The following is a 12,963-nucleotide window of genomic DNA, read 5'->3' as shown; positions in this document are numbered from 1 at the left end:
CTCTCTCTCTTCTCCAGTTATAATGAACTACTGGAGAAGTTGATGAGCCACTTCCACGGATTACGGATAGCTCTTAATAACCCCTATCCTCTGAGGTAACAGAATTTTTTTTTTTGATCAAGACCGTCCGATTGAAATCCGGGCCAATTCGGACCGAGGTGGATCGCACGAGGCAAGCTTTAATAGTCGTGAGGATTTTAATTGAATGGTCCAGATCCAGACAGAAATAATACGTTACGAGGCTTTTTCCAGTCGGAAGTAAAAGCAAAAACCCTAGCAACAAAAACCCTTTCGCTTCCAGAGCCATAGTATGACGACGACGACGACGGAGGGAATGGAAATGGAAAGGAACTGGGCGGACCTTCCGCCGCAACTTGTCCCGCTGATCCTGAAAAATCTCCCCGACTTGTGCGATTTCGTCCGATCCCGAGCAGTTTGCAGGGCTTGGCGTTCCTCTTCCTCCATCTCCGACCTGCCCCGACAATTCCCTTGGATTATCAGGATAATCGGTGAGGGGCCTGATCTGGAGTTGTACTCCATCGCTTTGAACAAATTATACACTATCCGTGTTGACTGCTCCTCTGACACGAGGCTGTTTGGAGCTGCCAGTTGTTTCATGCTCACTGGTCAAGAAGGTGATGTTGATAGCTTCTCTCTTCTGAATCCCCTTAACAATAGCGAGATTTTCCTCCCTGTTCTACATGATTGTAATCCACATTCGTTACTATTAAAATATCCTTGGTTTAGTCATCTGAGTTATCAAATTGACGACTATATGCTTGTCTCTGATTATGAGCTATCGGTTGTCTGTAAACCCGGTGATGATAAGTGGGATATCATTGGACCTGGACACAGGTCTTTATACTGCTGTTACTATTTTCAGGGTTTGTGTTTCAGGGTTTTTGTGTTTATAGAAATTATTGATATCAGTAGCCTTGAAGTGCTCTATGTCATACCACCACCTAAAGATGAAGAAATGTTACGGTTGAAAGGTTTTGCGTATCCTTACCTTATCGAGTCTTGTGGAGAGATTTTGGCTGTTTGTTGTTTAGAATCCTATAAGACAATGGATTATAAATTTTTCATTCATCGTCTCGAATTTGGCAATGGAAAAGGGGATCCTTGTTGGGTCAAGGTTAGCAGCATTGGAGACCGAATATTGTTCTTTCATTTTCCTGCTGGTACTGGTCGTGGTTTCTGTCTCAAAGCTAGTGATTTTGCTGGGTTCAAAGGGAACTGCATCTACTTCATAAATAAGTCAACAAATTATCCATCAGGTCACAATCAAGTGATCAATATGTATGACATACAGAATGGTGAAACAGTCTTTATCGACACCCCTTTCGATTGCGGAAACCTCATTACTTGGTTTATGCCTACTTTAAACCATATCTGACATCAATGCATTTTAAGATGAGTGTAATGAGAACTTGGTCCAGTTGGCCGCTTCTTCTGACATTACTCCTTTTATTCTTAGGGTCTGATTCTCTTTTTTAGCTTTGGAGAGTAAATATTCTTAGGGTCTGATTCTCTTTTTTAGCTTTGGAGAGTAAATATTCTTAGGGTCTGATTCTCTTTTTTAGCTTTGGATAGATTTACTCTCATTGTGTTTGTATTGCTCCTCTTATTCAGAACTTAAGGGTTGCTTAATGTAAGACAATGATATTTATAGAATTTTGGTGTGCTTTTTGACTAGTTTTTGTTATAGCTTGCAGTTGTTTGTGTCGAACTTTACAGATAATTAATTTTACAGAGAAGAATGGTTAAGCTCATGTTCTTTATGTTGCATTTTACAGATAAGTAATGCTCTTTGCTTTTCTATTATAGTTGATTTGTCATTGTGAATTTTTTATCTCAATGTATTGGGAACATCACTTGCAATATTGGGTAGTAGATGATGGAATTTGGAATAATCTTTACAATTTTAGTGGGTTTAGAGTAACTTTTGGTGTACTCAGCAGTGTTGGCTTTAGGATTTGTTATCTCATTGCTTTCGACAGCATTGATGGAGATATATAGAAGTTATTACTTCTATGGCATTGTGGATCTGCTATTCAAATTGAGGAAAGTTTTGATGCATGTTCTATCACATTTTACGAGAATAGTGTTTTCGACCAATGACAGCTGAGGTGGTTGGAACAATTATTTCTCACTAAGATGAGACGAAGGATTCAAATTCTGGTATGGACTAAAATGATAACTTTGCGAGTTCATAAGATGGGGCTGTGAAATGTTTTTTGGTTTTAGACCTTTCAGAAACAATTCGGAATTCTGTTTTAGAAAGATAAACCTAATGGAAATTGTATAAATAATTCTATAGGTACAAAGATTGTCAGAAATTTGTCACCAAAATCTTGTGACCCTCATCGGTTATTGTCAAGAAGGTGGATTCCAAATGCTGGTATATGAATATCTACCTAATGGAAGTGTTTGTGGCCAATCTATGTGGTAATTTCAAAACAACTTGTTTAAATGTAAAGACCATAATTTTTATTCTGGGGCTGGTGATTGAATTAAAATTCTGTTTAGGTAATTCCGGTACAAGGCTTGAATTATTGGTAAACTGCAAAAACTTTATCACCACTTTTGAGTGAGGCTACGGTACTATGCATAGTGCAGACTAAAATTTACATTTTATAGAATATTTTTACTATTTTTTTAGATAGGTAGAAAATCACTTGATCTATAAATAGTGATTTTTTTTTATAAAATATAAAAATTGTTCTAAAATTACATTTTCATATGAAGATTAATGTATAGTTCAGATCAACTATACAGAACTTCATAAATGGAAATATTAATCCATAGTACGGACCAATATGCGCTATGTATAGTACCATAGCCTCTACCACTTTTTGTTGTTTCATTCTCAGTAATAAATAGACTACTACATGAATTTTGTAAACATGACTGGTACTTTCTGTGACAGTAATATATTAAAGCAAGAACAGGTGGCCCAGTTCTCAGTCAGCTCCGCTACTGGATTGATACCATTGAGATATCAAATTGTTTGTTCTATTATTATTTTGCAATACGCCACTAAATATTTTATTGCATCTAACCGTTAAAATCATCCGCATCTTGATTGTATAATTTTGTTGAAAATACGTACTTGCAGATGATATGAACAGTTTAAGCCAAATATTTGACTGCATTTTCTGTTTAGCATGAATACTAAAAGACCATTACTAGAATTATTATTGTTCTGATAGTAAACTAAATAATAGGTTTTTCTTTACATTTATTTGACAAAGCACTTTTTTTTTTCCTGATACTGTTAGATTTTGTACCAGATTAATTATATCAATCCTGCCTATCAAGTACACTAACTCCAATCCCTTCAAAGAAAAAAAATTATTATTTTTTCATAGGCGTTTTGCTCATTGATTTGAAAGTGTATGATTAATGAAGGAATAATTTACATTTCTATTTGTACAATTTAGCATTTTTAAACTAAGATCTCCTTTGTAATTTGTATCTGATAGGTGGAATCACATCTAAACACCAGCGAACTAATTGATCCAAGATTAGGTTCAATTTTCACATCAGAAGAGATGAGGGATCTAATCAAATTAACCTTTCATTGCGTAACCTCAAGTTCTAGAAGACGCCCAAAATGCGGCCTGTAGCAAATGAACTTGACCAAATTTTAGAGACTGAGATGAACTTGACCACCGTCATGGGGGGCAGCACTGCCATTGTTACCCTTGGAAGCCAATTATTTACTTCTTGAAAGGTTAAAGTGAGAAAAGAGGAAAATTTCCTGTGTGCCCTTGAAAATTCCTCAAGATGTCACATTGCCTATGAGGAAGAGTAAAGCAATTCTCACTCTGCACGGACACATGATATTATGAGGTATAGTTGGGTACGCATGAAATCTTTTAACAGAAATAAAATAATTAGGAGCTTGGGGTTAGAAGTTTATGTATGGTTGTTATTTTTAGGGCAAGGACCTAATTGATTGTTGTCAATTATTGATATTTACAGATGTATATTATTATGCCAATTACTGCCAACTAGTCTGTAAGCTTAACATAGTTGGCTTCCTATCATAAAAATTATTGTGTCATTTGTGGTTTTAGTAGCATAACATAGTTTGCTTCCTATCATAACCTAGTTGGCTTCCTATCGTAACCATTTTTTATGTCATTTGTGGTTTTACTTCATATCATTTTCTTCTGGAATCTACTTTATAATATAGTATACGATCTTAACAGGATAAATGGATGGTTATCAGGTCCTCTCAAGTTGCTCAGACCTTTAATTTTTATATTTTTCAGTTATAATTTCATAGTGGCGTTTTACTTGGTAACAAGTAACAATAGATCAAAGAACAAGATAGTCTTACTGCAGAATTTTTTATTTATAGAAATTATATAAAAATAATATAAGATAATATATTAATTACATAGAAATTTTGATATCACGAAGGAACTGAAATGATAATTCTAAAGAAACCAAATTATTATTATGTTTGTATTCCATTAAGAACCATTGAACCAACGTATCAGACACATAATGCCACAGAAAACCGCCTAAAGGAATGAAAATGTATTTTTTAAGTTCCTTCTATCAGATAAAAATCACAAGACAATTCATTTATTATCTATATTATTTTCAAATAATTTCTATAAATAAAAATTCTCGTCTCAATGCCTTAGATAGGGGTGCAAACGGGTCGGATATTACCCGTCCGAATCCGGATCCGTATCCGAATTTTTGCGGATTCGGATATTCGGATACGGATAGATGTGGATTCGGATACGGATACGGATTTTTTTATGCGGATTCGGATACAGATATGGGTTGAGTTTCGGAATCGGATACGGATAATTATCTGGATCCGGATATTTTAATTTTTCGGATATCCGGATATGTTAAGATTTGAGAGAATTTTTTTGTGTCTATTTATCTTTTGTATTAGAATGTCTTTAAAGAATATCTTTTGTGTTGGTATTTTTAATTAAAGTTATAGTTATGTTGGTGAATTTTAGTTAATCATATATATATTTTGTAATGGTGTAACAAGTTAATTAGATATATATTTTGAATTAGAAATCCGAATTATATCTGTATCTATATTCGTATCCGAAAATATCCGATCCATATCTGTATCCGTTTAATATCCGATCCGTATCCGATCCGTTTGCACCCCTAGGACCCTTAGACCAAGTAGGTCTTAAAAAGAATAAAGCAATTAGGAGTCTTTTTAGAAAGAAAAAAAAATGTAATATGTAGTTCTGTCATAACACTTGCACGATGGAGATTTTTTTATCTATAGAAACTAATAAAATAAAATATACAAAAATAGAAAGAGTGTTTGATTTGTAACATTTTTAGAAGATCGGAATCAATGGTCCCGATCCAAAGTTTTTGAATCGGGTTCATTGGTTCCGATCCATAGTTTTAATATATTTTTTCCCACCAAAGTTGTTTAAAATTAATAAAGTATTAAAATTTTGGATCGGAACCAATCATCACAACCCAAAAACTTTGGATTGGAATTTGGAACCGTTGATCCCGATCTTTATAAAAATATTACAAATCAAATATTCTTTCTATATCCGTACATCTTATTTTATTAATTTCTACGAATAAAAGATCTCCTGCATGATGAGATATGATATCATGCCATACTAGTACCTATCTCTCATAATAGGCTTTAGCTAATTTTTTTTTTTTTTTTTCATTTCATCAAAAAAAGAAATTTACATAATTCAAGATGATGCAACAGCAGAAGAATCAACAGGTAGATCAATTTTTAAGTTGAGACTTAACAATTTAATCTTCACTAAAAAGTTGATTTTTGGCAACCACTCCAGTCAATTAGGAATGTAGGATGAGTAAATAAAAATGTGTTTTACTATGAGAATAAGCATAAAGACCAAATTACCCTCAGTATCTTATTTTGACATACAGTGGCATAACTTCTCCTATAACGAAGCTTATTACAGTATATTTTTTATTAATATAATTAGATACAACATCACTGAAGTTAATTATATTTTAATTAACAAAACCTGCATTAAATATAGTAATTAAAATATATTTTGATTCAGCCAATTAATTTCGTTTGAACACATTTGTCCAATTTCATACATCAAACTATATTGTAATTTGTGCATTTGTCCAATATCATAAAATTTATACATTTGTCCAGCATCATACAACAAATTTGTACATTTGTCCAATACTGGTAATACTTAGTATCAGAATCCAACTATACAATTCGCAGATTATAATACTGGTAATAGTATCTCCATACTACACAATTGCAATATTATATTGATGATCCAAACTATATAATTGCAATATTATTTCCAATTTGACTACAAGTATAATACTGGTAATACTTAACCTGTGACAAAAATTTTAAACTATACAATTTGCCAATTGGCCCCTGACACCACAAAACTGATACCAGAATCCAAACAAGGCTGGTACCGGTCTGGTGCACAATTCCTACAACCTCTCAACTTATCGATCAAACAGGACATGACCAAAAAAGCAAGAAAAATCAACAAGTCACAGCCTCACAGGTTAAGCTAATTTGGCCACGAAACTATGTCTTCATTTCAATTCATTCAAACCAGACATCAAACAAGATGAAAACCGGTTCACAGTTTAAAGACTTGATCAAGGCATCCAGCCTTGCACATATAAATTAATTCACATACTAATCCCTCAAAAGAAAGAAGGGATCGGCAACATTCAATCAACAGTACAAGGAAATTGCATTAATCAACAATCGTTCACAGAACTAGAAAAGGGAATTTTCAGTACCAAGAATTGCAAAAGTTAAATATATTTTCAGTGCAAAACTGCCAACTATGAAAAAAGAACCTTAACAATATGAACATTTATTCAAATAACTCGAACCCACTCGATACAAATAAACTTAAGAGCCTAAATGTACAGGAATAAAAAGAAAACACTACTTCCTTTTCACACTAACAAACTATAAACCAAATGCTACGGTTGATTAAACTCGGGCATAGTTGGCTAAAAATTGAGAGACTTGGAGTGCAGTCTGCTGCGCACCCTCGACACAGCGGCCGAGGGCAACGCCAGCCACATAGTTTCCTCCGAGAAATAGACCTTGGAGGCCGGCATTGCTTAGAGCAGAGGTAGCAGTGTCAAGGATGTCGAGGTGGCCAACCAAGAACTGTGGAATTGCCCGGGGCCACGTTCGCACCCCCAGCACCAGTGGCTCCTCCGCCCCTTCTCTAATCAGCATTTTTCTCAGGTCCCGGTCAACAGCTTCCACTAGCTCGCTCTCACTCTGTACATTTAGAGACAACATTACAATAATGCAATAAGCTCCATCAGGCATCAATCAACCCTTTCTTATATCATATTATATTACAGTCTACTAGATCAGCAGAAATCCATCTGTAGTGTACTACATGTACCTTAGAAATGATTCCAGTGTTGGTCGAGCCACCAATGTAGTTGAGGAGGAGCACCCTTCCTGGTGGTGCACGGTTTGGAAACAATGAAGAGCTGTATATAGTTCCTGCCATTCATAATTTCAAATATTCATAATCGCTACTAAGAAGACTAATCCAATCTATAATGATGTACTGACAAATATAACATATTTGTTAGTGCAAAAACAACCAAGTGGAATGCAACAGTCATATAATTCTCTAAGCTACCAACAAAATAAATTGTTAAAGTTGATGCAGCTGGAAGGTAGAGAGCTCTTGATAGTAGAGTGAAAATACTAACAAGCTAAATTGTACCTAAAGTTTCAATGCCTTGGGAACGAGGATGCAGCTGGCCAAAACCCTGGAGCTTGCCATTAATCTGGCATTCTTTTCTAATTGCTCCTTCCTCATAAGACACCGTGACTGCTGCAACTGGTGGGTAATAAAATTTCTCGAGTGCATCAGCTGCCTCACTCTGATTCAGGAAGAAAACGGAAGTTAACTTTCCCTACATCATACTATACCAAAAAAATATATTAACACAGCATATTTGATTTCATTTTTTGGAGGGGTGGAGCGGACAGAGGGGTTGACGGTAGTTGACTCACCGAAAGAGGACGCAAGATGTTGCTAGCAATATAGGATGGAACAGTAAGGACAACACTGCGGGCCCACACTGACATTGGTCCATCTGGTGTCTCATACAACAGAACATAGCCTTCATTTTCTGACTTCCCAATGCATTTTAGTTTCCATGATAGCTTCACTTTGCTAGCCAACCTGAGCCACAACAAAACCACATTTTTTTCAAATTCAAATGATTAGCACTGCAAAATTTCCTCCTATGTGTGATTATATATCTAAATTTTTTTCCGAAAAGTTAAGCTATTCTGGTTCTCTTTCTTATTCTTCCCAGTTTTTTTTTTTTCTTTTTTTTCTTTTTCTTTTCGTGATATGTTGTTCTTGAATCTTGAGCACAAACTACTACTGTATGCAAGCCCCAACCAGGACTCACAAATGGTAAATAATGTGACCATCCTTAATTGGAAAGTATGGTTCTATTTTATTTGAACCAACATTTTAAACTAAGTTGTAGCCTGTAGTCGAACTGTAATGCGCCCATCTATCTTAGAAGCTCTATCTAGGAGAAAATGGTAAATAATGCAGTAAATTGATAAGAAATAAATGAAAGACAAAGATATACATCGAATGAATTGCATTAGGCAGCATTTTGAGCCCCTTGCGGAATGATCCAACTGTCTGGCCCTTGGGCTTCGGCAAGCGCCTTCAGAAAAAAGAAAAAGAAAAAGTTGAATTTGTTTCCCAACTCTTTCGTAATTAGGAAGATGCAAAAATAATGTTGAATTGAAATTAAGATTGAAAAGGAGGATGCATGCTCTTACGGATCTCTAGGGGGGTTGGAATTGTTTTTCCTCTCTTGAATTGCCTTAAAAGTGCCACCAATTATACTGCCGCCATTCTGCTCTAGCCGCCACACCTTTCCAAAAGCTGCCTTCATGCTCAGCTTAGCCGGATCCCCAGCATACACCCCTGTTGTAAGTTGTAAATGTAAAATGCACCACAATTCAAATCAATTCGAGTGTTTAGTTTTAGTTAAACACAGATAATTGGGAGGGAAGGAGACAAGAATCAAGATGGAAACATGAAGGCAACCTGACCTGAACAAAACGGCTCAATAAGGCGCTCGAAAACCTCGTCACCAAGATTCCTGCGAACAAATTCCTCAACCGACTCCTCATGACCCTGAAACCTTTGCCAAAAAGGAGAGCACCCATGAGATGAAGGATATGAAATCAATTAAATTTAGAATTGAAAATGTATAAAGACACAAACTGGTGGAGGGGGCCGAAGACCAATTGCACCGGCACCAGCACGGATTTTGCCAGGGATGCTCATCAAATCAAAGAACGGGAGGTCGGTGAGCTTAGCCGGCACAGGTCGAAGACGGCCATCCCAAAGTACAAAGCGTGGTGCATCAGGGTCACCTAAGACGAGATCATCACGGAGCCCGGCATCAATAGCTGCTGTGAGAACAGCATCAGAAGGCTGGAAGCTATTGGGACCCTCCTCCCAGAGGTAGCCATTGCTATTCTCAACCGTGGTGATGTTGCCTCCTACCCGGTCCCCAGCCTCTGTCACCAGGATGCTGTCATCGGCCGACATGCCGTGTCGCGTGGCCAGTGCCTGTGCAGTGCACAGCCCGCTGATCCCGGCCCCCACTACCACGCACTCAGCTCCCATTCTCGGAGTCTCCGCACGGGGCGGTGCCTCTGCTGGTGTGGCCATACCGGTCTTGCTGGGGATTGCGCAGGAAACTCTCCATCTCCGTCTCGACCTCGAGCAGGAGAAGGAAGAGGTGGAGGTGAAGCTGGTGAGACCTCGTCTGTTCCAAGTAGTAATGCCTTCTCCAGAGCAATTCGCAGTCATAGCCAGAGCTGAAGATGCTGATACCGATGCCAATGCCATGGTCGAATAACCTCCAGCCTTCGGGTTCCAGTCCCTCTCTTATCTCATATCTCATATCGTTAGTTTGGATTTTCGCACGTGAACAGCACGCCCTCGACGTGCTCACACCAATAATAGCACGAATTCGGATCCTCTGAGATATCTCATATTCTGCGTGACTTTTTGGAAAATCTCAACCGTTCAAACACGTTCTGCACGAATCTCAAAGCTCAAATAATACTTGACATTTGTCCTTGATTTTTGTTTTATTTTGTTTTTGTAGGGACCACATCTTACTCGGTATTTTTGAGGAATACAAAATAACTAAATTATTTGTGAATGAATCGGACAAATTGCCAATCAAGTCACACCTCTATTCTATGGCTTGAGATTTTAGGAATCTCCATTGAATTTTTTTAGAAACCATAAATAGAAGAATAGATTTTATTAAACCGACTTGATTGTTTTGTTTTTTTACAAAAATTATAAGAATCGAGATGCTATTTCAGTTCCTTTTTTTTTTTCGGGGACCAAATTGTTATTTCGGTCTCAGTCGTTTTCATTGATTTCGAGAAAAAAATACGTTGAAAAATTATAAAATTACCTCGAACTAAATTGCCATTTCGATCCCCAAAAAAGATTCAGACCGAAATGGCATTTCAGTTCTTATGATTTTTTTTAAAAAAATAAAATAAAATAATCATATTGGTTTCATAAAAAAAAACTTTTTTTTTTAATTATGATTTATAAAAAAAAAATATCTCCATTGTGATAAAAAGGCGAGATAGCGGCTACGAAACCCTAAGGGAGAGAGAGAAGTGAAGGCATATGAGACACTGGTATAAAAAGGGAGAAGAAGAAACTAAAGAGTTAGTGCAATTTGATTAGACATGGACATGTTGAGAATTAAATAAAGAGCCATATTCAACGAGACGCGGAAAACTAAAAACTACTTATAGACTGTTTCATATCAAGTATCATGTAAAATAAAAATTAATCGAATACAGTTAGTACCAACGATAATATACAAAATAGGACGTGCGAATTGATGAAAACCCTAATTCCCAATATTTATGCACGGTTTTGTCAATAAGAACTATGAAAGAGACAAGAGATCACAAATGATTAAATTAGCTCATGTATTTTATTCATGATCATGTTCAGTTAAGAGTAATTATGAGGTATACATGCATAATTAAAGAAATAATTCGTTATGAAAACGAATTTATAGTTAGAAATGGTGAGTATAAAAATATACACAAGACTATTTTGTGAAAGTGCAATAAAAATATACACAAGATTTAAAATAGATGACACGTGTACAAAGTGAGAACTAATTATAGCAAATAGGTTTATAATTTAGTTGCCTTTCTAATATGATTTTTTTTTTTCAAAAAAACAATTAGGTGACACATGTACAAAGTGAGAACTAATTATAGAAATTGAGATACAATTGAAATGGATAACTTGACCAATTAATTTGTCGTATCTTTACAGTGCTCTACAGGGGAAATTTCATGGATACCCCTCACAAGCATCGAATTCCTTATTTTCCCTTCTAAAATTAATAATATCATATTTATCCATGAAATTTCAAAAACTCACAAATTTACTCAATTTATAGCCTTTTTTGTTCAAACTCATTTTAAATTGAGTGAGTCTATGATACTATGCATATTACGATTTGTTACCGTGCTACGGCTCTATATTCGAGTTTTCAAATCCTAACGGTCGATCTGAACTGTTCATCTTGTTCTCCATATTAATATGTATTTGAAGACCAAATTTTACATTTTTTTTGAAATTTTTTTACTATTTTTTTAGATTCATTGAAAATCACTGTTTTTGGATGGTCCAGAATTTTCAGATCAAGTGATTTTCTAAATATCTAAAAAAATAGTAAAAAAAATTCAAAAAATGTAAAATTTGGTCTCCAAACACATATTAATATGGAGAACAAGATGAACGGTTCGGATCGACCGTTAGGATTTGAAAACTTAAATATAGAGCCGTAGCACGGTAACAACCCGTGATATGCATAGTACCATAGACTCACTCTTTTAAATTTATAAAAATATGTAGTCCCCCTTAAGAAATGTTCAGTCATCCAATTATCATGTGTGTGAGGACTATTAATTCATTTATGTACTTGTGACGCGAACACGAATATATATATATCTATCTAAATATCACTGTGAGTGCGTCAGAGGTAGAGAAATAAATAATTTGCCATCACAATTAAATAGCCAATTAAATCTTTTACATATGCTATATATAAAACCTTGAATTATGTATTTGCCTTTCTGAAATTCATAATATCATATTTACCTTTATAATTTCATTTTTAACCTTTATATATATATTTTGCAGTGGTATATGAAATTCTCCCTACTTCTAAAGTCTATTTAGAGATACAAGGATACAAAAAAGGGTTGGATTTTTTTGTCATTTCCAGAATTGGTTGTAATATGTACATGTTTGGTTTTTTTTTTTAATTCACTATGAAATTGCATATCCACATGTTTGTTGTGTTATTAATTTCATCTTTATCATCCCTAAATTGTTGTAACTGTTTGACTTAATAAAGCTCAACTTGGGTTAATTTTTATTTTTCTTGATTTTTTCCTCAAATTAGTTAGTGTCTTCAAACTTTTATTATTCTTAATCTTTACCACTTACATGGTCAGCTTTATGAACAGTTTTTTTTTTTTTTTTAACTTTCTTCAACATTTTTATCTTGTTTGCACTTGGGCCACCTTCAATCGGCCCAGAGTCCTTTGAACACCTTTTTTTATTGTACTTTTTATTTCATTTTTGTTTCCTTTTTAGATTTTTCCTAATATAACTTAATAAAAATAAAAAATTTAAATATAGAATTATATAACCAAAGTTGTCAGCAGCCTTTCCAAAATTAATTAAACCGCCTTTCCTAAATTAAATGCAGCTTATAAATCACAACAGCCACTCCCTCTCTCTCTCTCTCTCTCTCTCTCTCTCTCAACATTCATTCATTCCTCTATCTGATACACACCTCTATACAAATCTTTCCTTCTCCTTTTCTCCTTTA

The 12,963-nt window shown here is 35.2% G+C and overlaps 2 protein-coding genes across 2 annotated transcripts; one reads left to right on the top strand and one right to left on the bottom strand.

Moving 5' to 3' along the window:
* Nucleotides 1-286: 286 nt before the first annotated feature.
* On the top strand, nucleotides 287-1,695 carry LOC144554646 (putative F-box protein At1g44080). Its single transcript, XM_078302966.1, has one exon. It carries the CDS (start codon nucleotides 311-313, stop codon nucleotides 1,394-1,396), a length of 1,086 nt encoding a protein of 361 aa, XP_078159092.1. The 5' UTR covers nucleotides 287-310; the 3' UTR covers nucleotides 1,397-1,695.
* A 5,023-nt stretch (nucleotides 1,696-6,718) lies between these two features.
* On the bottom strand, nucleotides 6,719-10,023 carry LOC144554189 (Flavin containing amine oxidoreductase family). Its single transcript, XM_078302482.1, has 8 exons — nucleotides 9,285-10,023; nucleotides 9,110-9,194; nucleotides 8,834-8,981; nucleotides 8,635-8,715; nucleotides 8,039-8,210; nucleotides 7,746-7,905; nucleotides 7,413-7,516; nucleotides 6,719-7,282 (listed from the first exon to the last, which is right to left on the bottom strand). The coding sequence occupies exons 1-8, from the start codon at nucleotides 9,915-9,917 to the stop codon at nucleotides 6,983-6,985; spliced, it is 1,683 nt and encodes a 560-aa protein (XP_078158608.1). The 5' UTR covers nucleotides 9,918-10,023; the 3' UTR covers nucleotides 6,719-6,982.
* Nucleotides 10,024-12,963: the final 2,940 nt, after the last annotated feature.

This window comes from Carex rostrata, chromosome 5 (genome assembly GCF_964058835.1).
Source record: "Carex rostrata chromosome 5, lpCarRost1.2, whole genome shotgun sequence".
In the NCBI taxonomy this organism is placed as follows: domain Eukaryota; kingdom Viridiplantae; phylum Streptophyta; class Magnoliopsida; order Poales; family Cyperaceae; genus Carex; species Carex rostrata.
The sequence above is the reverse complement of the archived record's forward strand: the minus strand, read 5'-3'. Positions and strand labels throughout refer to the sequence as shown.